We start from the raw sequence: 27,801 nt of genomic DNA, 5'->3' as shown, positions 1-27,801 counted from the left end.
GAAATTTCAATCCTGTTTAGGAACACTGTGCATTTCTGCCAATTTTTGAAGATCTGCTTGGCCTCCACAAGTTTCGATGACGCAACGAGCGAGTGACGTAATCATAAGCCCACGGATTGCAATTATGTCATGTTCTGGAGAGAGCACTCGTCTTCTAGCAACGACGCCGGCATCCGGGGAGGGTAACGTGGTGGAGAAGTCACGCGAGGCTGATCGAAAGAGGGGAAAATGGGAGAGATGTCTTTTCCCTCCTTTGTGTTTTCTGCACGGTCGGAGCGGTCGGATGGTATCTCACGTGGGGCTCCGCTAACGGAGTGCAAAAAGTGAGCCTCCCAGTAGGCGCGAGGGGCAACAACTTTGCCAGATGAGAGCCGGGCGCTCCGTTGGAGCATTACATGACGTCACAATTCTCAAAAATAAAAATTAATTTTCTCTACCTTTCGCGTCACGTAGATCCAACATATTTTACAGGAACGTAAAGTGAGACAAGAAGATTTCAGTAACATAAATTTTGTAGGATTCTGAAGACACGAGATTTCGTCCGTAGTGGCACATTAAATTCAAGTTAAGGGACCGTTGGTCTCGGTTCAAATGTTAATCGGCGTTGGTGAAACCGGGCCTATGTTACCTAGAAGCGTTGACAAAGGGCGTACAAATGTTATGGATCTACAAGTCTTTGTCTCGTCTCCTCTTTTTTTTCTATAATCAAACTCAAACACAAACTCAACTACTTCTTCTTCCCTTGGAGAATGGCCGCCTTTTTTCATTGTGAAGGGTATAGCGTTCAAACGAGTACGAGACCACAGTACGCGGGGATAACTAACTTGCTACTCTACGGGGATAACTAACTGCTATAATAACTTGCTACTCTTGTCGCAAATTGTAGTTTATGTATAGTATTGTGTGTACAGGGGAGTTAGGCTGCCTGGAAACGAGTAGTACTCTTTGCTTAGCACAGTGATGGGTAATGTTTGCAACCAATAATAACGTTCTCTCTGCGATGAAAAGGAATTACATTCGGCGTAGTTTATACTGATAGGCGAATGTCTCTTCACATAGCGTTCGCATTTTCTTATATATTCTTGTATAGTTTAGTCGTCCAAAACAACAATAATATTATATATACTACGTATTAATAGACGACGTGGAGCACAGCTCGAGATCACGTGACGATGTCTCTCGTTCTCATTCGTAATTATTTGTTGCTTCTCCCTTTGCCTTAAGGTCGCACTTCCGCCGCAGGTAATATTTTTCGGGTGTCTAGTCGTAACCACCGCATTTCGTGTATTTGCATACATGTGCGTGTGCGAATACGTACATACAAGACTGCATCTCTGCAGGAACGCTACACGTATATCTATCCAGACCCTCATGTTTGCAAAAAACGTGTAATTTGGACAAATGTCGTATGCTTGTTTAACGAACGGGATACAGATGATGTGAAGTCGTGCTGTGTTTGGCAGTTAGAATTAGTCGCTGTGTTCTTGTGCTGAATCCCGAAGGTAACTTTTCTTTTGGGATTTCCTTTGCAAAAAAGCATAGTAGCGTAATGTGCGCTCTTAAATTTACCTCATAAACAATGCGTTGAAATGTCAATGCTCTAAGCTTGCAAACGTAGCGTCCCACTTGGTTTTCTTTTTTTTTTCCAGCAGGACCGAACCAAGTCATGGCGGAGGCCGCCAACATTTTAAAAACGAACCAGGAGGGGGAGTCTAGCGACGTGCCGGGGTCCGACAAGCAGGACGTCGCTTCCTCCTTGATCCCGACCAGCAGCCACCAGCACCCTCACATCGACCTCTCCGTCCCCGTCTCCCACAGTGAACCTATAATTAGAGATAATAGTGCAGAGGCCGTCGTGGCAGCGTCTAAAGCGTCGCCCGGTAAGAGAATTTGGATGCATGTGCAGAATGCTCCTGTACCTGCTTATACTGTCACAGGAATAACGTCTTGTTCTGTCTTGTCCGGTGACCAGTACCCCTCGAGAAGTACAGTCAACCCTCGATTTATGAACACCCTCGGTTCCCCGAAAAATCGTTCATAAATCGAGGGATTCATAAATCGAAAATTCAGTTAACTGAGTACTATCGAGCAAATGCAACAGTATTTCCGAGTTGGGATTGTGTTTATAATGCCATATATTGTGTAATTTTGGTTTTGACCATGCCTTCTCACAAAGAACAGACGTTAGCGCATTCACACTCTGTTTATTATGCAATACTAAATTGTTTAATTTTGCTTTGGACCATGTCTTCCGCTGTGTCAGCCTTGGAAATAAGAGATGTCACCACATTCGCACTGGACTGGTCTCGGATTTCCTCCGGGATTTTTAACCTCCGTTTATTAATCTCCGGGTGACAGCGACCACCTTATTCATCAACTGAGGTCAGGAACACTTGGTCGCACCATGTGCGACCCCGGAAAACCCGTTTGTTGTTCGGATTTCGAGGGGTTAAGAACCGAGGGTGCAATACCTGGAAAACGTTTTGTCCGTTCAGGCGCCATTCATAAGACCACGGAATTATCCCTTTGAAGGTTTCTGTTGACCTCGGAACGATCCGTTCATAAATTGAGGGCAAAAACGCTGGGCATCTCCTAGTTGGTTCCCAGAAATTCCGTTCATTATTCGAATATCGAGGTTCATAAAACGAGGAAAAAATGAATGGAAAAAGTTTGGTTCCCCGTGCTCGTGTTCATAAAACGAGGGAATTCATCAGTGGCGTCGGAACTATTTTTCCAGTGGGGGAGCGAAAAAAAGTGCTACCATAAACATCATCATCATCATCATCATCACTTATTTTCCTTGAGGGCTCATGCTGGCGTTATACAAGGTTGCTACACAAACTGTAAACGTGCTCCAGGCAAACGACATCTGCATATTTGTACAGTACATCTAAAATAGCATTGCAGAAGTATTGTAATTAAATAGCGCTTGGTGGTGGGCTAGTTGGTATGAGTTCAATGCGTCCGGCTTTTTTTACTTCTACGCAGTGCCTAGACCTCTATGACAAGTAATGTGTAAGGAACTTCGGGGACTTGTCTCCGCGAACCGTCGTCGCGGCACGTACGCGTGCCGCGACTGGAAGCGAATATCGTCCGATCCGCAAGCCTTCTGCGAAGAAACCACAATTTCCTGGGGCGGTCTGGAGCTCAGCAAGAATGTGTCCCTTTGACACCCAGCACTTTGACTGGGTGTCACGCTGTCGTTATCAGTCCAGGGCGACTCCATAGGAAAAGCCGGGTAAATGACAACAGCGGGTAGTTTTGGGCATCAGTACGGTGGAAAGTGAGGAGCCAGCAATCCCGTTAACAGCTAGAATATTTTACTATGACAAGTGAACATATACATAATATGAAGACAACAAACAAGCTGCGATACATATCTCTTACCAGAGGTGTGGGCTTCTCCAATGTCTATGGCGTTTGATAATCATGTAACGCTTCTGCAGGCGACAACTTGATGGCGCTCCCTCGACGTTGCCGTTGGAATCCGACACGTGAACACAACACCGGTGCGACGTTTCGTCTTAGTCAATTGCACTTATTGTCGTACTACAGGTCTCACACGCCAGCTCGAAGCGGGCACCCAGGCCACGACCGACTGAAATCTGTGGCTGCACCTGGCAAACCGCCCCTATAACAACCTTCAACCGGGCGGTATCTTTGTATCCTTATTTCCCCCAGTTGTCTTGTGTCTTGCGTGCCTTTCGCGTTTCCCGTTTGCGCCTCTATCCCCCCACCCCACCCCGTGGATTGAGTCTGGTAATGCTCGCGCCTCCCGGTACACACTTTCGGACTGATTTATTGCACTTCGAAACCTCGACAGTGCACTTCGTACCGCAAACCTTGCCATGGTCAAATCCAGAACCCTGTGAACCTGACACCTTTGGTATGTAACTCTTCTCAAACGGTCTCCGCACAGTGACAGTGGTAGGCTCTCTGTTTATTGCTCTCTAAATTTATGGCCGCCGAAAGAACACATGCACGGGCCTTTCCGTTACGACGTAGAAGAATACGACGCTGGGCTGACACTGAGGGAGCCGTGCTCCCCCATTCGTAAATGTGGGGGAGCCGTCGCTCCCCCTGCTCCCCCTGTTCCGGCGCCCCTGGAATTCATAAATCGAAGGTTCATAAATCGAGGGTTGACTGTATATATGGCTAGCTTTTCCGCTAAAACTGCTCCAGTCGACCATATGAAAGGTTGTGTGCCCTTCTTGAGAAAACCATATAGTTGATAGCAGTTGATAGCTTCGGTACAGGACCTGTATTACTTACCGGTATATATATATTTGTTTATTTCGCCGTACCTGTCGCGTCATTCCAAGAGTGAACCGCTACAGCCTGCAGCGGTACCTGCTACCGCTACCAACTACCCGCTACAGCATGTAGCAGGTATAGTTGGTGTGTATTCCAGGACATAACAATACGCCAGGCCATTCTTTTATGCGATGTGCCATCCTCACAGTAACACGCATGAATTCCGTGAATACATAACCCGCCTTTTAGGTTAGGGCATTAGGGATAACACAATGGCTCCTCGGTGCTAAACGGTGTATCACGACGACGATCCAGGTGCTCGTTCCCCGCGGCGTTGGTCAGACGGCAGTCGCCACTTGCCAACGTTGTCTCCTGGATCGACGTCTCCTCCGGTTCCGCGCACCCGCACCACTTCTGAGCCTTCCCATCCGACGTCTGATACTGATGTCCCGTTGCGGTCTCCTCGAGCTGCTCGGCATACGCCACAGCGAACTCCAGATTTGAACGTTGCAACAGGTACTACAGGGTTAACTGGAGGTACTCTTACTGTTCTCACTGTGGTTCCAAATGTAGGACCGAGCAGCGTTCCAGTGTCAGCGCCACCACCACGGCAACTGGACGCTGTAGAGTTATTGAATAATGCCGTCGATGACAGCAAGCAGCAGCAGCACGCACATTCAAGGTAACAGAGAGGCATGGCTGACGGACGGCATTGGTTGTCCCCTAACGGGCTGCTTATTTGTAGCACCGCGACCGGGTTCGAACATCTGACATTTGTACAGTTCGTTAACTCTCATGGTAGTCTCCCTTCCCAAGGCTATTCAAAAACACCTTGCGACAGCTAAAATCCCCCGATATAACTCATGACCTTCATGCTCTACATATCCTGCAGGGTTGGTTACCGAAAATATTATTGTGTCCGGTTCATTTTCCGGTAACTGAAAAATTATGCTTTTCGTTTCCGTTTATGTTTGTTTATGGGCGATTTTCGGTAGCGGTTTCTGTTTCCGTTTCCTTTTAAGAATTTCTTTTCCGTTTCCGAGGTAATTTCGGTACTAGTTTGTTTCTCCTCCGGAATTCGTATTGTCTGGTTTTGGCTTTTTCATGTCAGGTATTCTAGTTACATAATGGATGCAAAGGGACAGCCAAACCAAACACAAACACTAAAGACTTTAATGCAAAGTTCGTCACGAATCTTATACACCTCTCTAGGTTGCGAAAATACATGGCTTTAAGTTTCAAAAGTCTCCGGACGTGCGCAAAAATAACAAGTCATCCAAAACTTTCGCGTCCGCCTTGCTGCACAGTGGGCTCAACACAAAAGAAAGCGCCGAAAATAAACGAATGAATGAATGATGACTGGAAGAATAGTGCGGATATATACAATTTTCATATTAACGCGAAAACACCGAGGGAAACTTCCTGCGAATTTGGTTTCCGTTAACGTTGCCACTTTTGAATTTCGTTTCCGTTCCCGTTTCTACGAGTGGAAACTAAGACAGTTTTGTTTCCTTTTCCATTTTCGTTTCCTGTTGAATTACCGTTTCGCGTTTCCGGTAGCCAACCCTGACATCCTCCTTCTCTAATTATGTTGCATGTGAGCTTATTGCAAAACTTGATAGTGCAACGCTTGTCTTGGAGAATTCGTTTCTCATTTCTCGCAACGTGTCTCTCTCACAGTCGCTTACACACTACGTTGCCAGTTCTGGAGTCAGGGTTTAGAGTCTCACGACTTTCATTCCATACACTTCAGCAAAACACCGACGCCACAACGCCAACGCCAACTTGACCACAATGTTGACCAAGGACTTCCGAATGATCTGGTGACGGCGCAAGAAGCTGAGTCACCGAAACTGCCTGCGGACGTCGTACCGACTGTCTCCGCACTAGTTCCTTTAGTGCCAACCGATGTTGCTTCCCCAGCCCCCTTCTCCCCAGAATTTGCACTAGTATACGACGATGAAGCCAAACAGCGCGAACAAGACACCCAGTGTGGTTGTTGTGGCTACCCGACACCGTCCTTGCGGAAGTTTCGCACCATGTCCTGGGTGGTGTTCATACTGTGTATGTCATCTTTCACGAGAAGTTTCTCGGCGAGCGGTATAATGCTGGTGGTCTTGCCAACACTAGAACGGCGCTACAGCCTCAGCGGATCCGAGAGTGGTAAGCTTTGAAGAAACAGTGCGCTCCCTTCCTTACCATTAGTATAGTCACCTTACTGTGTCAGACCAAAGGAATCTTTTCTTTTTTTAGCATTACCAGTTTTCGGAAGGAATTGTAGTTTTGAAGCGACCTCTACTTAAATTGTCTTAACGTATACATATTGCTGAACTTTTTGAGTCTTGGTTATAGTAGCTGTTATCTAATTTGTTCATTGTTCGACACATCATATCATGGCCCCCCAACCAATGCTTCATGAAGCCCCCAGTTCATCAAGGCGCTACCATAGTAGGCCTCAACGTCTTGTTCTTTTGAAAAGTATGGTATATAGCAGTTATTCAACACTAGCCTACGCGTCCTCAAGTTCACACTCTACGTAGGTGATGAATTGTGAAGCAGTGGTGCTGCAGCACTATAGATCAGACACCAGGAATAAGTCCTGGGCGTCATTTCTCAGGGAAGACTAGACAACCCACCTATGGCTTTACTTGCAAACAACTGTATTACTTTAAGGACCTGTTAAATTCAATGAATATGTCGGTGCTTACTGTGACGCCAGTGGGCGGTACCAATGCTATACTAATGTTTTCGGCTATAGGTCTTCACTATTCACTTAATGGTACGCTGTTATTTCCCATGTGTCATATAGCGACATAGAAATGTCAAAAGTAGTCATGAGCCCTGCTTTGTATTACTGCGCTCTTTCATTTACGCTTTGTTGTGGAACTCAATAACGGCCGTCGTTTATCCCTTCAGGATCAATCGTGAGCTCCAACGACCTTGCTGCCAGCCTCATCATGCTGCCCGTTTCATTTCTGGCCAGCAATCGCCACAAACCTCGCATCCTGGGCTGTGGAATCATTCTGATGGGCATCGGCAACTTCATCGTGACACTGGCCCACTTTCTCGCCCCTGCCTACCATGTTACCGGTCAATCGCAGGAGCTCTGCCCCAGGGTGAAGAGTGGCGACGGTGGTTGTACTGGCGACAGCGTTCGGAATTTCCGTTTCGTTATGATTGCGGGACAGTTCATTGCGGGCATCGGATCTACTCCCATCAACACCGTGTCAATCGCGTACTTAGACGAAAACCTGCCTATGGCAAAGTCAGCAGCCTATGTTGGTAAGTCTTTCACAGAAGGCAGTGTCATCCATGTGGAGGGTCTTCTTGTGTGTTGAATTTCCCTCGCTATGCCACTTGCACTGATGTTATTCAACCGTAAAGACTAACGATTCTTCATGAACTGTAACCACTGTATTCTAGCTCCGTGCTCATCCCAACACCAAGTATCCTCTGGATGTACGAATGGTGTCCTAACGCATTCGTACGTCCGATGGATATTCTGAGGATATCAATCGGACGTACGAATTTCTTAGGACATTATTCGTACATCCAGAGGATATTCGGTGCTGTTGGGGCAGGGATCCCTAGATCCTAGTGCGCATTAAAAGGACCCCATTTTCTGCCGTATTCTCGCTCCGTCCTCAGGGATCCCTAGAGCTTGGTACGCATTAAAGGTGCCCTGTTTTCTCGCCGAACTCTCGCTCTGTCTTCGGGGATCCCTAGGGCCTGGCCGCTTCTCAAGGGGTCCTTCTCAGGGGTCATCTCTTCTATTCTCGGAGCGCACTCCGTTTCCTCCACTAACCGTGTATTCACACGAGCGACATCCTCAAGGAATATGCTAGTGGAAGAGAAAGCGAAAACACTGCTCACATTGCCGAAGTTCCGTTCCGTGTTATGTTGAGCATTCACACGGTGCGGAATATCGGGAGTGGCGTACTGCTCGTTTAGCAGACGACACTTAGCAGACGACACCTAGCAGACGACACCGTCAGCGTCTTTTCCTGTCGTCTGCTACGGAATATCTTGTGGCTGTGAAGCAGGATATTCCCCTTGGTTAGCAGTGTACGTGAAGACACTACATTGAGCGCTTGCGCTCACGTGACACCAGAAAGCTATGACGCTTTTCGTATCCTCCCGCTTCTGGGGATATGTCGCTCGTGTGAATACACGGTAAAGGGAGCCAGCTGGACCACCTGCCATCAGCCATTGAGTGTCTCGAGTGACCTTGGAACGGAACGGACGACTGTGGCGACGTTGTGCTGATGCACATAATAGGAGTTATCAAGCTAGCTGGTGTTGCTATGTAACTAACATAGGCAGGGGTACCCTTGGGGTGCACTTGGTTCTCGTGATCCATCGTGACGAAGCGAGGACACCGCAGTAAATAACCGCCGTTTCTGTGACTTGCTTGCTTACTAAGAGCCTCTGCAGAAGTGCAGCAGAAGCGTATTTGATGTGACTGATCCGATGGCTCTAGTTACGCCGGGGTGAAATTCAAACTTGGGTTTGCGTCTATCGTCAACAGAGGGCAGTTTGTTACAGGACCAGCGAGAGTTTTTTTCAGTTGCGATCAGTTCACTCACCGTGGACTACACCCCTCCACGGCACGGCACGGCAAGCGGGGAGGGCCGGGCTTCTTATCTTGGCTGTGTGCTCCGGGCGGGCATGAGCACGGGAAAAAACATATTTAGAGAGTTTGATTTGACGGGGCCACGCAGCTAGTTCCACACAATGGAGGACTATTAGTCCATATCGTCACGGGCCTGCGTCATTCCTGTCCACATTTGCAATCAAGCAATATTTGCAAAATCAAGCAAAGGACACTGGGTATGATTCGACCACGAAGAACCTTCTCAAAGCCACTTCACATTGCTCCTGACTCCTCACAAATTTCACAATCACGTTCGCAAAGCTTCGTGAGAGGGTAGGGATTGACAGGAGGAGTATGTCGACAACATCCTCTACCTCCAGAAAAACTTGTAGTGGAACGATAACGCGCTTGACAGCGTGCCTTCTGGATTTAACGGGCGCATTATTTCATTCCCCCACATCACCACCAGTAATGGGGTAGAGTATCGGCCCTTGCGATGAAACTCTCCATCTCGCAATAAAGTTGTTGTTGTTGTTGGATTTAATTTGGTCTCGTGCTGTAGTGGTGTTAAACCGACAGCTCTTGTAGATTTTGTGGCCTTGTCTTCTTTTGTGAATTTACTGATAAATTTGTTTGATAAGCGCTAGAAACGCATAAGTCACGTCTGAAAATGCTAGGCCGAGCCCTATTCGCAGAGTCACGGGACCGGGACGAGCCGGGCCGGGCCGGGCCGTATAAAAACAGGAAGGCCGGGCCGGCCGGGCCATTTTTCGATGAGCCTGGGCCGGGTCGAGCCCGGAAAAGTCTGCTCCTGCTGAGGTCTACCGTGGGCTATGGCAACGCATTCAGGACGTATTTGAACTTACCTTTCACCTTTGTCGTCTTCCCAGGTATATTTAACAGCATGAGTGTCTTCGGTCCAGCGATCGGCTTTATATGTGGAGGCCTGATGCTCAAGCGCTTCGTGGACATATCAACCGATGTCAAGGCGTATGTATAAGACTCATTTCGTTGCAGGCTGGTCGTAGCCAAGAGCTAATTTCCTAAAATGTACTATGAGAACGGCTAATATATTTCGTCGCCGGGAAGTTTTATGACGAATAGATGGAAATGAGGACATTGCCTTGCAGCCTCAACCTGACGCCAGATAGCGGTGCATGGGTTGGAGCGTGGTGGATAGGATTTATTATAACCGCCATTTTGGGGATCATCTTCGGGTCTGTCACCAATCTGTTTCCTAAACACCTCCCCGGTAAGTGTCACCGTTCAATAGTGTTAAGATACTAGTCACTTCCACAAGTATATCGGGTAAAGTTACGGATTTGAAGCTGAAATTTGACGGTGGCTTAGCTTGACTAAACGTACTGTTGGGGACACGGTGAGCTAAAATCTCCTGTCAGTACTTAGCTGTCCCATATTATCTCTGTTGGGCCTGAAAGTGTTGTGCCAATATTGTATTTGAAGGTGGACCATGTGCTGCACGTGTTTATTACTCGAAAGAAATCGTCTTGCAACACCCGGAGATTTGAGATGCGACAAACCATGGAATTCTGATTCTGTACAACCGTGTCCTCATACAGTACAAGACAAGGCAAAGGCAAGACAATGCATGACCCCATAATTTTCATTTCCGTTTCACGTTAATTTATGAAGCAAATTCAACGGCATGAGCACTAAAATCCTCAAGTACTAAATTTTCGTCCAGCCTCTTCCTAGCCGACATTTTCAATCGTTTTCACTGGCGATGTGCCTAAGCGACTGGATGATGGGGAAAGTTAGACCACTGCACAAAAGCGGTTCGACAGCATGCGCCCCATGACCTATCGACCCATAACACTCATCAGTTCACCATGCAAGCTGCTGGCACACGTTATATTTTCTGTAACCTCGCGGATTATCGTATTCATATTTCTTTCCATATCAACATGAATTCCGCCGAGATTACTTATGCGCTACTCAGCTTGCATCCTTCATTCACGACTTATCGCTCCATCTTGACGAAGGGTACCCTTTGTTGTGACCAGCTCGTGACCAGATGTGCCTTGACGTAGCAGTAACGTGTTGACGTATATTTCACCTCAGAGTTCTACACGATCAAAGCGGAACGCAAACTACAGCAAATGCAAGACATCAACTACGTTACCATGTCTGGTATCCAGAGCGGTGACTTCGGGGAACGATTGTCCGATCTACCGATGGCGCTGAAACAACTCTGCAAGAACTGCGTCCTAATATTTCTTTGCTTCGCCTTCTCATTCGGCCGTAAGCCTCACTTTATGGACCATATAACTACTGCCAGCTCAAAGAGGCACTATAAGAGCACACCACGAGCCCCATGGCCTAAGTCCTTCCCATCGCCCTCCTTGGCGAAAGCAAATGCTGAGTTGAGACATTTAACTTACCAGGGGGCTTAATCGCTTCATCGTCGTTACGATCGTTACAAGCTAACGAGTGGCGGGAAATTCAAAAAGATGGGCACGTGACACATTGCGCGTGACGTGTACCACGGCCTTCACGTATCGCGCGAAGAGCGCCGTGCACGTGTTTTATCACGTGCCCACCTTTTTAAATTTCCCGCCCGCCTTTTTGAATGTCCCGCCACTCGTTACCTTGTAACGACCGTAACGACGATGAAGCGATTAAGCCCCCTGGTTATATATCTGGCATATGTATGCCTCAAGGAAGAGAGACAGCTGGGCTATAGTTGGCTGCATAACTTGGAGCGCGGACACGCAACAATGTGACACCAGGAAGCGCGTAATCCTACAAGTCTCGTTGTTTTGTGTTCCTGTCTCCACCAGGGCCGCTGCTAGGGGTGCGCGGGGCCTGAGGCAAAGGCATGCACATCGCGGGGCCTGTTTCGCACGATCAAGTGCATACTTGATATTTAAAAACAAAGTAATCCCTGGTTGATAGCTTCGTGCGCGGGGCCTAAGGCGGTCATCTTACTCGTCCCCTACCCCCCTATCGGCAGGCCTGGTCTCCACTAAGCGCTTCCTCACCATGACCGGTACATCTGATTTGTCATATTTTAAGCACGGGAGCGCATCTGCTGTTGACGCAACTTGAGTCCCCGACCTTCATGGTATACGCGTCATATTGCATGCCGCCAGCCGCGTTGTGTTCGTGCTCGTGATATATTGACGCTGTGCACCTGACGGTGATATAGTGACGCTGTGCATTAAGTGATAAGGAGTACTGATTTTTCAGCATGCAGGGGGTGGGGTGGGGGAGGGGTCTCAGCATTATTTAATATCCCTCATGGAAGACCTGAGCAGCAAATTGTTGAGCTCGTAGACGCATTGAAAAGGATCAGAAATCGGATCAGTGCGTCTTATAGGAGAGTGTCGAAAAGTCGCCTGGGGCAGAAGTACATATTATATCCTGCGAGCCTATGTTCCGATAGGTAATGCAGGTTTTCAAATTGTCCTTTTACGTAGAGCTCTATTGCGTCGGTATCACTGCTGTCGTGGCCAAGTTCTTTCAGGCGCAGTTCTCCATGAGCCCCACGGGTGCTGCTTTAATCATTGGTAAGATTTTACTTTTCTCGCATAGCTCCAGAGACCCGCAATGACAATGGACTATAGTCGCAGAAGACACCTCTTAAAGACCTCTCTATTAACAACGCAGGTCCCGTAGTACTGGTAAGCGGTATGGGAGGCGCTATCATGGGAGGTATATTGGTGAGCCGGTTCAAGATGGACAGTCCGGGCATCATACGCATGTGCTTCCTCAACTGCCTGATTGCCATCGTTTCCGTGATGGTGTATCGGACGTACTGCAAAGACAGCGACATGGCCATCAATAGCAGCTTTGACGCCGAGAGCGGGTAAGTTTCGCGATAGACCTGTTTCTGCGGGCCAGCCGCCGCGAGTGAGCAGCAACGTCCGACGTCAGCGCCCGAAGATATGCAACACGCGGTAGGTTTTGCGACGTGGTGACGACGTGGCACTTTCAAATACGTGGTCTCGAGGTGTTCGCACTCGGCAAGATGCCCCGCTTTTTCTGTGAATTTCCTACATGTGTTGTAGTCTTTCCCTGTTGTAACTCCCTACTGTTTGGATCAGTGGCCGCTTGGGCCCGAAATGGCGCTGTGCGAACTTTGCTGCAACAGCCCTATATGCGCTAGGGTTAACCAACTTCTCAGGCCTCTGCGAATAGTAATTTTAAAACCGAAGCCAATAGGGAGTTTTAGCGAATTTTTCTCACGTGAACGAAAGGACAGTTTCGAGCGTCGCGCGTGCGCACTACAAATCGGTGAGCGGGTCGTGTAGCACGACCGATTAACATCGCGAAGCAAGATGGCGGCTGTTTGCAGTAGCGGAGTTCGCTTTTTTTTTTTTCGATTGATCTTTTCTTCGCAATGTGGGGTCTTCGCGAATTGATCTTTTCTTCGCAAACTTTCTCACGCGTGAGAAAGTTTGTTGTATACACAAGGCGCATTAAAGCGAGACAAAGTGCTTATCCCTGTGTTATTCCCCTTTTGGTCTAACTACCGAGAGGTTCGCAGACAGGTGATTAACCCCTTTCAAAACGAAACTGTCTCCTATATCTTCCTGATTCATCAACGTGAGACTGAGTCTGCCAACTGTGCTGGTGTCTGCTTGACAGCGAGTTGACATCTCAGTGACCGATGTAGTTCGTCTCAACTACGGTCTTCCGCAAATGGAAAGTCTGAAGGTACACCGCGATATGTCATATTTACTACAAGAAAACATGTGAAGATCCACCACGATCCAGTGGCTGCTCAAATCCATCTGGAATATATTTGGGGGATGAAGGATTCCGATTTGACAAAAGTCTCTGCATAGTTTGCTTCCCACAAGCTTTTCGAATCGGCAGTGTCAGTCATTTGGTTCGGGCACGACCGGCTCGCTAAAACTCCTCAATGGTCTCTTGGCGAAATAAACTGACTTGTGTGGATAATGGCAGTTGAAGAAGGCACCATCAGATGCATGGATTCGAGCCCACGCCCTCCGATTGTCGTAAGGTTGTTTTGTGGGTGGAGCTGCCGAGCTGGGTTCGTGTGAACGCGGATATTGCTCGAAAATGGTCATAAGACGTTGGTTTGAGTTGGTTCGTGAGGTGAAAAGTTGTCCCCGTGTGAACGCTGAGTAAGATTACCTGAGCATTGAGGCGGCCGCGTTTGTGATTGAGCTAGTGCTAGTTTTCAGTGTTTCCTCTTTACATTTCTCAGCGCGATGCCACCCTCTTCCAGAAGCACTATACCAACTAGCCCAAACCAGGGCAGTGCTAAGAGTAGCGGTCGCTACTGCATACTGCATGTACTGCATATTGGGTCACCTGATAACAGGAGCTTCCCTACATCCACTCTCGTTTTTTGGCAACCAATACCAATGGATCGGCTATACCATTGGCTATGCCCATGAACATGTGTCCATGTACAGCTCTCGTCAACCTTAATAATAACACTGGAAAAAATATGGTCTCGTTTCCGAGCTCGAGTACAGCAACCCTTGGGACCATAAGGATTAAGTAAACAAAATTATTGCGTTAGTTGAACGCAACGATTTTGTTCACTTAATATTCCCCCAGTGCGCCGAGGGTGGCTGATATCGCGCTCGGAAATGAGACTGAATTTTTTCGAGTGTTATTATTAAGGTTGACAGGAGCTGTACATATGTATACCGCTCCCCTCCAGAGCTTGATTCAAGGGGGAAATTACTGGCTGACAATACTTGCATTACTTGCTTCATAGGATATACTCGGCTATATTGAGGAAAGACTGCCACCTATAGGAAAGTGAAAAGAACGCAGGGTGCAAGCGTGATATTGATAACATACCCGTTCCATTATGTCAATCATGGCTGCGCCTGGTTGCAAGTGCGATGTTATCCAGTGAGTGCGCTAATATGTGGCATGATCGAGCTCAGCGATGTACGCCATGTCGACCTTCACGTGAATTCGTAGCCTATACGGCTGAGCTCACGCCTTATCAGATGGTTTTGACCCAAAATACCGAGCTACGCGCGTGTGGTGTGTCTCTTCTTGTGATTGCGAAATGTGTTGTCTAAGCGCCGAAATTATCTAGTCGGGATGGGGGAGGTACCAACCCAAGCAGCACAATGTATTAAAAGTCGAGTGCATTAGGGGTGGATGGGTAGACGGAAGGCCTTGAACGGATTTGTGAAGCTAAAGAACAGTGATAAGACACATACCATCCACCCCTATTGCACTCGACTTTCAGTACATTGTGCTGCTTGGGAAGGCGTCGCTTGCAGAACAAGCTGCCTCCAAAGAACGGCGGCGAGCCAAGCAACGAGAACGAACGCAACGTGTTCGGTTGAATGCTACGGTTGATGACATCGGGTGAAATCTGCGGCGTCCTGTCAGACAGTGGACTGTTGTTCCTTATGGAGTGTTGTTGTGGATTGTTCCTCACGTAACGTGACGACGAGAGCTTTGTGATCTGGGAAATGCGTAGTGAGATTTGACACTTCTTGCACCACCGTTCGCTTCTCGAAGAACAGGTTGATGCATGACTTGTAGTTGGTGGTGGGTTCCATGGAGGTAAGAAACTAAGGAGAGGGCTATAAGATCGGAGGGCCGTGGGACCCCTCTAGCGGTCGCTCCTGGCAATACCACGTCCATCTAGTTGCCCGGTCACGTGATTCCCACATGTTTCGGCGTTATGGCGGTCTGCGCGGAGGCTTGGAAGTCCAAGTCTTCAAGGAGTCCATTTGCACAATACTTTGAAGGTTATGGGTTGTTTCAACATTTGCCCTGTGATAAATCACAACAGAAGTTGAGCAAAACAGAAGAGAAGCCAGGGAATGTCACGATGACGTACGTACGTCTTCTAGCGATTTAGTGATCCATTGGTTCCACACTGAGATGATCTATCTTGTGTTTCAACGGGTGTGATAACTTCTAACTCCAAAGACGTTATGAAAGCGGAAACAAGTTATTCGGCTGCAGCTCATCTCTGTATTCAGGTAAGATACGCCGTGGACATGGAGGACGCCATGTCTTCTGACGTCTTGCCGTGACGTTTATGGGTCACGTGTGTGGGCAACTAACCACAATGCCATGCGCGGGTCACAGCACGCTCGCTTGCATTGAGAGAGGCGCTTAGGGCATCTCCTTAGTTTCTTACCTCCATGGTGGGTTCTCTCAGTTACTTGCACAGATACAATGCCTTCTGCTTTGCGAGCCCGGTTGGGAATGTGGTCTTATTAGCATTCGCGTTGAACAACAAGAACCAGTGGCTATATGTTGCTCTGGGGTAGAAGCAGACTGTGGCGACCATTTAATCACCACTTGTCAACAATGTAGCGACGAAAGTGTGTCTACACCACCCCTCAGCAGCTCCAAGCGTTAACCGTCACTCTGTTGTTCCTCTACTTGACTTCTTGTCATTATGACAGCGCTCTCTATAACCGCCGCCACGAAGCTTATTCAGCGACTGTTTGTCGTCGCGTATTCTTGCGCATCGAGGGGCGCTACTTAACTGCCCTTTCTTCATCCACGTGCAGGGTTGGGTCCGAGTACGATCTTCCATGTAACAGTCACTGCCACTGCTCTGAGCATGACTTCGACCCTGTGTGCTCAGCAGATAACAAAATGTACGTGTCTGCCTGTTACGCTGGTTGTCAGACGACCTTTCCAGCCGGTAAAAACCAGGTGAGAACGTTCGTTTACTTTCCGCACGCGTCATTAAAAGATCCCTCGCTTTTTTCATTGGGTCTCGTCAACTCTTCATTTTCGTAAACAAGCCAAGCAAAGACACCATATTCAGCCCGCTTGCCACTGCATACACTCGACAGTTCTCTGCTGTGTCCGTCGTCCCTTGCGGCTTAGGCAATTGCCGTTAGTTATTTGCCAACAACACCCATGAGACTGGGGGGGGGGGGATTTAAAAAAAAACAAACACACAGAACAGGTCAGCAGCAATTCCGTGACAAAAAATGACACTATACAAACAATAACAACTGAATTCATTCTACAAAACATACGAAAAATAAACTCACTACGCACAATATTAGCATGCCATTGCTAGCGTTATTGGAATTAATTGAAATTAATTATTGGAAGGCAGCCTGTTCTAATCGTATGTAGTTTTCTTGGGAAAAAAAGATGGTCCACATGTTTCGATATATAATGAGGTGGTAATAGACATGTGTCCCTTTGCGATCCCGGTCTCTCAATAAAAAATATTGCGAAAATATTTTAAGCTTAGATACCTCCGCCGGTTTTCTAAAAGATCTCACTAGTTGTTTTTAGTGAGCGTTGCGTTGAACTCCCTCTCGTACAACCCCTAGTCCCCTACGACAAAGCGAGCAGATAAATTCTGTATTTTCTCCAATTTTGTCTCGTCGCCTTCAATCGGCGCATCCCGAATCGAACATGCGTATTCGAGGGTTGACCTAACATAAGTCTTTAGTAGTAAACGGAAGCTTAGTGTTCCGATGAGACAACTTAATGCTTTGGATACTTTGCCTGCAGTTGCCAGTTTAAGTTTGACGTAAAGAATACCCCTAAGTACGTAAACTTGAACACCTTTGATAATATATGTAATTCAGGATGTAACCTACTTTGTGTGAATTGTACTTTGTAAATGTCATAAAAACTGTGTTGCCAACATTTAGGTGCATTTTCCTTTTTTTGTGCACCGTTCGGTGACCCTATTTGATATGATGCTGTATAATTTGTCCCCAGTTCGTGCTGTTTTCCTGTACAATACGCAGTCGTCTACAAATAATCGCATTCGAGACAAAATTCCATCAGTGATACCGTTAACATAAATCAGAAACCAGAGCTGTCCCAAGACAGACCCTAGTCTCGAAGCCGTGAATAGCAACAAACTGACGCCTTAATGTGAGTTAATTCCTAATCCGAGAGACTATACCTGTGAATTGATATTATTAGCTTACGGAATCAGTTACGGAATGCAACAATAATGAGAAGGCGTACGACATTATGATAAGGCCGTGTAGTGTTTTCGTTGAGTATTATGGCGGGGTTACCTTGCAAAGTACACACTGTCTCTATCACTCGTACACTTGTTAAAACCGAACTTCATCACATAGCACGCTCCTAGTCAACCACCCTTCCGAATAATATCATTCTGTGTCATGATTCGTTCAAAACAGGGGGAGGAGCCTATCTGGGACATGCATAATGTGTCCCAGACAGGCGCCTCCTCCCATTTTCAGCAAATAACGACACAGAATGATATCATTCGGAATGATGGTTGGCTAGGAGCGTGCTATGTGGTGAAGTTCTGTTTTAAAGGGACTATGAAACGATTTTTTTCTTCGTTTCGTTCGAAAGAAGACATTTTTCTGAGTCTAGAACCGAAATTTTACTTTTGTCGCGCGAGCGGATTTCTCGGGAGCGAATTTAAACGGAGCGGCGAAGGGAGGACAGGTGGCGCCGCGCCGTGACGAGCTGCCGAGCGGAGACACAACGGGTAACTTGACGCGACCACGGCCGGCTCAGCAACACGTCATCGTGACGTGTTGCCGAGCCGAGGAATCCCGCCAGGAGCATGCGCCGTAGGATCCCGCGTATGCGTTCATCGGGAGTGGAAATCTCCATGACAGCAGCTTTCGCGCGATCGGCAGATTTCGGCAGTGGCGGCAGCCACAGCGCGAGCTCGCGGCATTACTTGCCATTGTGCAACACCGGTGACGTAACGGGGAACCGAAGAGCGGTCCGTACAGTTACACCATCGGCAGGGAAATATGCGCGGGAGAGGAGGAACGCGGTAGAGACATTTCCAGCGCGCGCTCCTCGCAGAGTGGAGCGATTTCGTCCGGAAAAATTTGTGGCATATTAGTTTCTCTGCGGGAAGAACAGTTTCCATCGAAAAAAAGTATGGGGGTTCGGGAAATTTCATAGTCCCTTTAACAGTGTACGTAGATTCGCGCACACGCGAAGGCCTACACATATGTTTAAGCTCTCGCATTGGTCCCCTCAAACGGTCTCCCGCGAATATTTGTCAAGTCGTTTGAGGAGACCAATGGGGGTGTCGCTCCACATTGTTGCGCTTCCCGGGAGGAAAAGGAAGAGGGGAGGTGCGAACTGTGATGTCGTTCGCGCATAAATTTAATTTCTTTCATTCTAGGACGAGAAATTTTTGCGCTTCAGTGTCCCTTTAACGTCAATATCGTATACCCCTTATCTACATTGCGAACACAGGAAGGGCTTGCCTTTTTTCCCATAGGCCTTCGCCGCCTGTTCCTGCGTTAACGTTTCGGTCAGTCTACCGGACATAAAGGATGGCCGTCTAGCAGAAGCAGTGAGCACCCGCTGTAAAGTCGACTGCAACCTCCTCGTCCCGTACACATTCTCCCTCGTTGTGTCGGTCTTTTGCGTCTTCCTGAACCTGGCTCCTGCCACTGCGGCCACAATAAGGTTAGTCACACATTGATGCACTGCGCTCCTTCACCCTCTCACGTTGGGGGTGAAGGAAAGACGCGTCTCCGAAGATGCGCAATGAACAAAGTAAAGAAAAAATGATGTTCATTCACGAATTTTTTGCGGACGATCTACCGAACGGATTTTTGTTCTGAAAACACCTACGGTATCAGGGACCGAAAGGAATAGATGTTCTCATTGGGACAACTTCGTAGCTTTTATAATTAAAAAATAATAACTATTTTTAGGTAATTAGTCATTCGACGGTTGAGCAACAGATGGCCAAGAACGTCAGCCGGCAAAGAGATGATAGAAGTGAAAACAGGATGTCTATTGCCCTTAGTTTTTAATGAATACGTATATACGTATAGACGTATAGTTGGGCTAGCGAAACAAGCGACTTTATTAGCACTTTGTTAAGCTTGCTCGTCCAGGCTACCGTTAGTTCTTTAGACACAGTGTAAGCGATCAAGCCAGCAGAGAAAGGTAGAGTAGCTTAGCGGAGATTAGCTGAAATATCGAATAAGTTCCTGATATGCGTGGCTCTGCGATTCATCCACTGAAATGCCACCAGACACCGATATTTCATCGCCACATGATGTAACACGGGTGCAATGGGAGAATTCTAACGCATTTTGCACCGATCCTGGATCGCGTGCGATAGAGAGCAAAAGGTACTTTAAGAACCATGTTTCGCTAGCAAACATCTCCGTTTCATGCAGGGTTGTCAAGCCGAGGGAGAGGTCTTTGGCATTAGGCGTCAGGGTTATCGTAAGCAGAGTCATAGGTACGTATGCGATATTGCAGTATTTGAAACGCACCATAAGTAAAACGCACACTTCCCCACTCTAGCAACGTGCCCCAAGGACCTTAATCCCAGGGGCCAGTGGTATGAAACCCTGTAAAAAAAAACAAAAAAAACCTGCAGTTCTTTTGCCCACAATCCCCTTCCCGAACAACACTGAATATCCTCTGGATGTACGAATAGTGTCCTAACGAATTCGTACGTCCCATGGGTATCCCTCAGATATCTGTCGGACGTACGAATCCGTTAAGACAGACTCCGCACTCCACATGGCACGCTCCTAGCCAACCATCACCCCGAATGACATCCCCCAACAACACCGAATATCCTCAGGTTGTACGAATAATGTGCTAACGAATTCGTAGGTCCGATAGATGTCCTCAGAATATCCATAGGATGTACGAATCCGTTAGGACATTATTCGTACATCCAGAGGATATTCGGTGTTGTTGGGGATCGTTATCTCCCCCGATTTGTAGAAAACGGGAGGCGTACGCCTTTTTGTGACACTTATGCAGAAATGGTAATTGTCACAAAAAGGCGTACGCCTCCTGCTTTCCACAAATCAAGAGTGATAGAGATATCATTCTGTGCAACGGTTGGCCTTCAGCGTGCCATGTTGTGAAGCTTTGTTTTAAGAGTGCGGTGTTGTTGGGCTTTAAATACACTGCAAAGATGAGGACGGTGCCCAGTAGAACAGTGTCTGTTCGAAATAACGGCTGCTCTCGTTCTGAGGCTTCTGCTACCGTAATACATGCCCCAACAGCACCGAATATCATCTGTATGTATGAATAATGTCATAACGAATCATTAAGTCAGATGGATATCCTCAGAATATCCGTCACACGTATGAATTCGTTATGACATTAGTCGTACATAGTGTTGTTGGGGTGGGTTTTTGATAGTGTACAAACCTACAAGTGCACAGACTATACTCCGAGTAAGCGGTTGAAATGGAACAGCGAGTGCCTCATTACCGCACATAAGTTTCGTACTTCGGCGTTATTGTCAATGGTATTGCTCTGTACGGTATATGCGTAAAACCTGCCAAGGAGTTTCGGCGACGTCACGTTGAAAGTGGGCTGTCCTATTGGTTGCCAGCGTTATAGTGTCCTTATCTCCTGTGGCACACCAACACTACGAGTTATGGTTTAACTAGTGTTCCATAAGCCTCATGAGGCTTATGGTGAAAATAAATGTAACACATCACCCTACAGAAGCACAGACAGCAAGACACATTACGTGTGATTGCCACTCCTGGAATGGCCCTCATTCCTTTAATACCACCAATAAAAGAAACTGGACAGGGAATAGTACTGGTTAGCCCAGCAGTGCTAGAGGAGATTGACATTAGCCAGCACGGAAAAAGCACAAAGACAAGGCTGTTTCGCTCTTGACCGTGTGCATGTGCGGTGTGTGTTTGCAAAGGGCGCGAGGGCAGAAACTAGTGGATTTGAAACCAAAACTACCACTGGGGGCACCATTCCAATGGGGGCATTCCATTCCAATTCAATTCGTGCGAAAAAGTGCCTGGTTCCATTCCCATTCCATTTCTAGGACAGTTTTCGCCATTCCATTCCAATTCCGTTCCAGGTTCTGATAAGTTTGGAATGATTCCGGAATCGTTCCAACCCCGGAGTGCACTCCGGGGCATAATGTCTGCCAAGTTGCCACAATGCCATGTTGCAAGTTGCCATAATGTCTGCTGTTAAGTTGCCATGGCAACTCCAACTGGGTACTGCTGGCTTTGTCAAAGTATACACAAAAGTGCACTAGTTATGTCGGCCTCTCCAGAGCTCTATATCAGTGCTAAATTCATTGCTAAAATCACTGTTACGAAGTAAATTCCTGTAGCGCACACACACACACGCTTGCAGGGTCGATGCCAGCTCCCATTGTGTTTGGCAGTATTCTGGATAGCAGCTGCCAGGCGTGGAACTTTCGATGTGGAGAGAAGGGCAACTGCTTGTCGTACACCAACAGAGACATGGCTCATGGCATGTTCATCACGCTCACCGTGTGCATGGCCGCTAGCGCCATCTGCTACGCCGTTGCATTCGGGTTTCTCATCCGTTCAAGGCGACAGAGACGTCAGAAGGTGATTTTCGATCACGCATAGGTATAGTTAAGGCCTGTTCCGACATACAGCGATTTACTATATGGCGCTAGCAAATAGTGCGATATTTTCCTCCTCGCACTGCTCCAAACCGCTAAAAAGTAGCGCTTGCCGGAGTTGAGCTCGTGTCAATTTTTTGCAACGCTAATATTAGCACTACATTCCTGTCGACCAATGAGGAGGCCCTTCAGCGATGACGTCGCGGAAGTCGTGGAGTTGTTTTGCTTCCGCATTTCACGGCACGACGACCGCATTGGAACCGGCGGGTCTGTCGTACAGTAAGTCTGGTAATTTTTCGTTTAGTCAGTTGATCGAACTTGTTTGTCCGCATGCTGTCGAACTCCAGAAGCGCCATGATGGGAGAGACCGGATACAACCACCGAACTTCCACTAAATTATAGCGCTAGCGCGGCTTTGCAAGTGGGAACCGCCCGATAACAGTGAGCCCTGTCTTTGCGCGCGGTTTCATAGCGCTATATTAGCGCGCTGCTATATGTCGGAACAGACCTTTAGACGTTCTGAAGTAGGGCAACAGCGTGGAGGCCGAGAAAACGTATTGCTCACATGAAAGACAGGGTCTAATGCTAACTGCACCTTCGAACCCTGCACGAGAATTAAAATACGTTCATGCGCGACTTCGAAAGACTCCTTGATGTAGAGATGGCTGATACGGCATTTCATGCCTGTCGTCCTTTCTTTCTTTCTTTCAAAACTGCGTCTACAACTTTGCAACTGACATTCAGACTTCCCTACAAATTTCCCAGTTACCCAAACTCCCTATACATAAAACCTGTGGCAAAGAAACGGGGAGGTATATGCCGGGGCAGCGTCTATAGCTTCAGTGCGTGAACACACCGTAACGTAGATCTACCGTGATCGTCATGGTTCCCCTTTAAATCGAATTGTCCTTAGCGGTGGACGATTCTGGGTGAAAAGGGCTCTAATAGGGGGACTTCTTGGGTGACAGGTACAGTCTGACCAACCCGAAACAGTTGTGGAGGAGGCTGAACGTCTGGAGGCAGCTGACCATTTGGACGATCAAGAAGGCTCGCCGGCAGAATAAAACACGGATAGATACATTCGTATATGTTTCTGTGTCTTGTTGTGAGCTTATATCTCAGCCCGAAGGCTGCAAGATAAGAGGTCGCAATCCATCGACCGGTGTTCATAAGTGATGTTGGAGTACGACTCATGTACAGTAAAAGTAATACAGTGCACACCGAGTGGTGTCATTATAAATCGTGGACCGGTTCGAGAAAGACGATCCCCCAAGGATTCTCGGGTACTCGCAACGCTACCCGCAACCCGTGTGCTTTATGTCATGGCGTCATCGGCGTCTTGCATGTAATCGAATACGCGAGAGAACATCCGGAAGCATTTCACAATGCAACCGCAAAGGATATACTGCGTCTCGTCTCCACATACTCAAGTCTAGTTCTTAACAACGCTCACGACTGCAGCATAGCATGCGAATACGCTCAGCAAAGTGCTTTGGCGCATTTGAAGCCAAAAGCTTTCTGTAGACTGTCGTTACAAGAGAGAAAAGAAACAGCAAAGGAAAATGTCTCTTTCGCCCAGCAGCGAGCGACATTATGCCAGAATGCACAGCCGGAAAAGAGCTTTTGGCTTATTCTTCGCTCTTGATGCGAAGGAAAAGCTCTTCCTTTAATGCTGAGTCGAATGCGTGCGGATTCAGACTACATGGCGATACTCGCGGCTTTCTAAGGCTCAGCGAAGAACATCTCGTTCACCAGGTTTCTAAAAAAAAGGCGGGAAAGCGCGCAAAGTGCTCAGTGGGATTATGCAAAAGTCTTAACGGAATGTTGATGCAGTCATTTTGGTGTCTTCGCCACGTCAAATGTGCACCCTTCAAACGACGACGCGGTCGGTGGCATCACTCTTCACGGACTGTCTGGAGCCTCTGAAAAAGTGAAAAAAGATATATAGCGCGAACGTTGAGGAAATTCCACATTGCCGTCCTCAGTAGATTTGGCACTGCTCTACGCACGAGCAGCCTTGAGGGCTGTACCATGCGCCCGAATCGCCTCTCCAACTACCTGTAGAGGCGCTCGCGTCGTCCTCAAGACAGCGGAGAAAAGAATAACTGACGACGGATAAATCAACCTGAATCATGCCTTCTTTCCCGAGACAAGCTTCAAAAATTGTACAAATAACTCGCGCGTGGTGTTTCGTTCACGCGGCCTCGTAGTTTCACTGCGGAATTGAGCAGTGCTGTTGCTGCTTGAGTCCTCTAAGCCGAGAAGTTTCTGTAAGCCGGCAGTTTCGGGTCAGCGCGAAATGTACCTGTCGTCTGCTGTTACTATGATTCATTGAGCGTGTTTCTGCTTGGTGGCGACCAGCCAGTTGGAGAGGCGAATACTGAGGACACCACTGAGCATAAGCCCGGGGGGAGCTGCTCTATGGCACATAGCGAAGCGAAAACCAACGAACATTGTCTCGTTGTCGCGCTTTTCATTTCGCAACGCGTCTTCACAAAACTGCCCAACATTCTACCCTCTTAACATGAACCCGAAGGTTTTGAGATACCGGAGTCTGCAGGGAAAATATCGCTTCGCCTCTCATTTGTCTTCTGCTGAAGACACCCGGTGGTTGATACGTCAGTCTACGAGAGTCTGCCTGACATGTAGAATGAAGAAATATGAGACCGCGGTTGCCCGCTGAAGCATTTGTAGCTCCCATCTCGCCAGGTCCATGTGTCGGGTTTCACGCGACAATGGCCACGGCTACAGTCAGTTTTTAGCAGGCAAGCCAACTGGTGCGCACCCGTCGGCAGCTATTGCACGATGCACTCTGGGGCCGTCTTTAGCTATCGTGGATGTGACTCCCAACTGGCAAAGCAATCGCTCGTGGCTGTCACGAAAAGACCGACCCACCCACCCACCCAAGAAGACTCACTAAAAGCTACGGCGGGCAGGGCTGCCTGGAGAGCTGAGAATCCACAAACGAGTGGCTTTCGTACAAGCCAGAAACCAGTAAGGTGCATTGTGCCATCTGTGTCACCGCCAGGGACAAAAAATGTCCGCTGCCATGCACGTCGCGAGACAAGGAATTGGGAGCAAGGAATGCCTGAAAGTGGTGACTAGAACTGGAAAAAAACACTGCAACGCTTCAGAAGCCATAAAAATTAATCGCTCCATCGCGCAGCTTCCACGGAGTCTACAAGCACATGTCGTAACGTGGCGTCTGCGTTCTCACGGTCAAAGCTTCACCAAATGAGGGATAATCGCCAAGCTGTGTTGGCACAGTTGTCGTTTGTACGCTTTTTGGCATGCCAAGGTCTCGCGTAGCGCGGTCACAATGAAGAAGAGGGTGTCAACTTTTACTGTTACGCGAAGCCGATGTACGCCAGTTCATGGGGCAAGGCTAAACAGAACAGGATATAAGTGGAATGCTCCGGAAGTGCAGAACGAAATGCTAGAGCTAGCTAATTGCCCACAGCATGCTTCGCTCTCTATTTTTTTTTTACGTTTGAGCTTTACGTAATAATTACGTTTGAGCTTTTCACAGACAACCAGGCGCACTGTCATTTCTCCTGAAGTTCGCAGAACCCAAGGGAAGAATAGTACGCTGGACCCTTGAGGTCCAACACTTCGACCTTATGTAGGTGTTCAAACCATGTGCAGTACTGATAAAATTGCGTGGACACAAGCAAGCTTGTGGATGAACTCCATAACGGCAAACCTGAACGGGGCAAAAACGCATAGACAACACAACACAGTGTGTCGTGTTGTCTATGTGTTTTTGCCCCGCCCAGGTTTGCCGTTATGAAGGCAGTACTGATTTCGTTTGTCTCACTTCTCACTCACAATAGTGCGGACACACGTGTTACAAAACGGATGCGTTGCAGCTTTATCGCCCCCCCCCCCCCCTCCTCCTTCGAAGCCGTACTCGCGGCTTCCCTCCGGGAAAATGGAGGCACACCGCGTACGACACTCTGACACTGCGGAATTTCCTCGACGTTCGTGCCAGCGGGTCACGATCTAGACGGCCGCGGCTACATGCTTTACCCCTGTGTTTTGCGGCACGCAGGCTGTTTTGATTTACGTCTGTGCTCGCAGCAGTCTCTGTCCTGGACGTCGGGGTCGCATGGAAACGCCTATTCTACGTCCCACTCTCTCCTGCTGTCCGTTTACTTTTTCTACTTACTCTTCCTTTTCTACTTTTTCTACTTACTCTTCCTTTTCTACTTTTTCTACTTACTCTTCCTTTTCTCCTTTTTCTACTACTTTGATGTCACAAAGCTGGTAATTCGTATTGATTGTTGTTATTGGTAAGGCTGCGCTAGACTCACAGCACTGAAATTACATTGTGATTTTTATTCGTCGATAAATGTCAGGTAAACCATGTACACGACAGAAAAAAAAAAAACATGGGAGAACGTCGATTTCGTGAAAATCAATAAACACCGAAGAACATACGCCGAATCCGCCCAAAAATAAAAACCAAAAACGCCGAACCCTACCTACGTCCCTACGTCTTCTTGCCTACGTCGTTGCCTATATACGTCTCTACGTTCTTCCCTGGCATGGTGTCTTCATACGACACAACGCAAACGTTTTCTCAAACATAAACCCCACATTACTTATTCTGTTACTGACACATTCACGCGCACGACGTAAGTCCATCTTAAAATGCAAACATATCACCTATTAAAGAACACTGCTTTAAAACACGAAGCACGGATAACGAAATGATAAACCGTATCTCCAATATGGTCTCCGCATCAAATCGAACAACGAACGCCTAAAAACTAAAATAGAACGATAGGGGGAACGTCAACAACTTTGGTCTGATAGCCTCGGGGAAGAATGGAGTTTTCGGATTTTACGACGAAGTCCTGGGAAGTTTTATGTCAACAGTGGCCGACGATCGGGCGAGCGAGCGAGCAGTTTTTCGTCGTATACTCTCAAACTCATTTTACACGGCTTCACGCGTGACCCAAGGGCATTTCTGTGGATTCTCTCCCCCTTTTTCGTACTTTGCTGGCTTCATTTATATGGGAGAAGCCGGGAGCTGTAAAATATTGCGATGGCTTCTCGGATCCGAGATTTCAATATAGCTCACTATAGATGTATCGCGCTTTAGCTGGCACTGTCATTCTTCTGACCTTTCTCTGTTTGGTGTGCAGTGGCATATATTCGATGTTTCGATGCAAATTATTTAGAACGTTCGGTTATTGCTGATCCTGTTTCGATGTTATGGGAAGACCGGAATCTTTTCGACGGACATGGTCTCTATACAAGGGGAGTAACGCAGCAATTGCTGTAAAGAGTCAAACATGCAAGTAGATTCACATAATTGTTTTGCACCTTTCAGCAACTAAAAGTGGTGTTTTCTTTTTTTTAAATAAGCACCCTAACTTTTTCCGCGGGTTCACCGAAAGGTGTAACAACAGTGTTGGAAATGGTGTCACGCATCTAAAATGTTTCAAATGGGATATACACCATCTAAGACGGTGCCTTTTGCAAAATAGATCATAGAAGGCTGTCTACAAAACACCATTCCGTATGCTGTAAATCTTACAACTCAAAGGTGTGTTACACTGCGTTCAACAAAAGGGAAAAGGGCATGACGAAAATAGACGCAGGTAAAACTCCAATTATTATTAGTAAACGTAGGCAACAAGAT

The 27,801-nt window shown here is 47.6% G+C and overlaps 1 protein-coding gene across 3 annotated transcripts; it reads left to right on the top strand.

Moving 5' to 3' along the window:
- Nucleotides 1–862: 862 nt before the first annotated feature.
- LOC135393957 (solute carrier organic anion transporter family member 4A1-like) lies at nucleotides 863–23,231 on the top strand. 3 transcript variants are annotated; one of them, XM_064624334.1, is made up of 16 exons: nucleotides 866–1,242; nucleotides 1,653–1,880; nucleotides 4,570–4,770; nucleotides 4,828–4,936; nucleotides 6,008–6,417; nucleotides 7,171–7,536; nucleotides 9,739–9,838; nucleotides 9,979–10,100; nucleotides 10,931–11,110; nucleotides 12,289–12,378; nucleotides 12,479–12,677; nucleotides 16,345–16,492; nucleotides 19,038–19,228; nucleotides 19,954–20,018; nucleotides 21,914–22,134; nucleotides 23,120–23,231. In XM_064624334.1, the coding sequence occupies exons 2-16, from the start codon at nucleotides 1,667–1,669 to the stop codon at nucleotides 23,213–23,215; spliced, it is 2,712 nt and encodes a 903-aa protein (XP_064480404.1). In that variant the 5' UTR covers nucleotides 866–1,242; nucleotides 1,653–1,666; the 3' UTR covers nucleotides 23,216–23,231. The 3 variants fall into 3 exon arrangements, with proteins under 3 accessions (XP_064480405.1, XP_064480406.1, XP_064480404.1); XM_064624335.1 differs by lacking the exon at nucleotides 19,038–19,228 and having other exon boundaries at nucleotides 863–1,242; nucleotides 21,945–22,134; XM_064624336.1 differs by lacking the exons at nucleotides 19,038–19,228; nucleotides 23,120–23,231 and having other exon boundaries at nucleotides 865–1,242; nucleotides 21,914–22,057.
- Nucleotides 23,232–27,801: the final 4,570 nt, after the last annotated feature.

Source organism: Ornithodoros turicata, chromosome 5 (assembly GCF_037126465.1).
Source record: "Ornithodoros turicata isolate Travis chromosome 5, ASM3712646v1, whole genome shotgun sequence".
Classification (NCBI taxonomy): domain Eukaryota; kingdom Metazoa; phylum Arthropoda; class Arachnida; order Ixodida; family Argasidae; genus Ornithodoros; species Ornithodoros turicata.
Note: the sequence above shows the minus strand (reverse complement) of the source record. Positions and strands in the feature narration are given on the sequence as shown.

Bases quoted from the DNA above. Each gene is read 5' to 3' on its own strand.
- LOC135393957 (XM_064624334.1), top strand. From the start codon at position 1,667: ATGGCGGAGGCCGCCAACATTTTAAAAACGAACCAGGAGGGGGAGTCT. The intron at 1,881-4,569 runs GTAAGAGAATTT...ACGACGATCCAG, and splicing joins AGCGTCTAAAGCGTCGCCCG to GTGCTCGTTCCCCGCGGCGT. The intron at 9,839-9,978 runs GTATGTATAAGA...ATTGCCTTGCAG, and splicing joins ATATCAACCGATGTCAAGGC to CCTCAACCTGACGCCAGATA.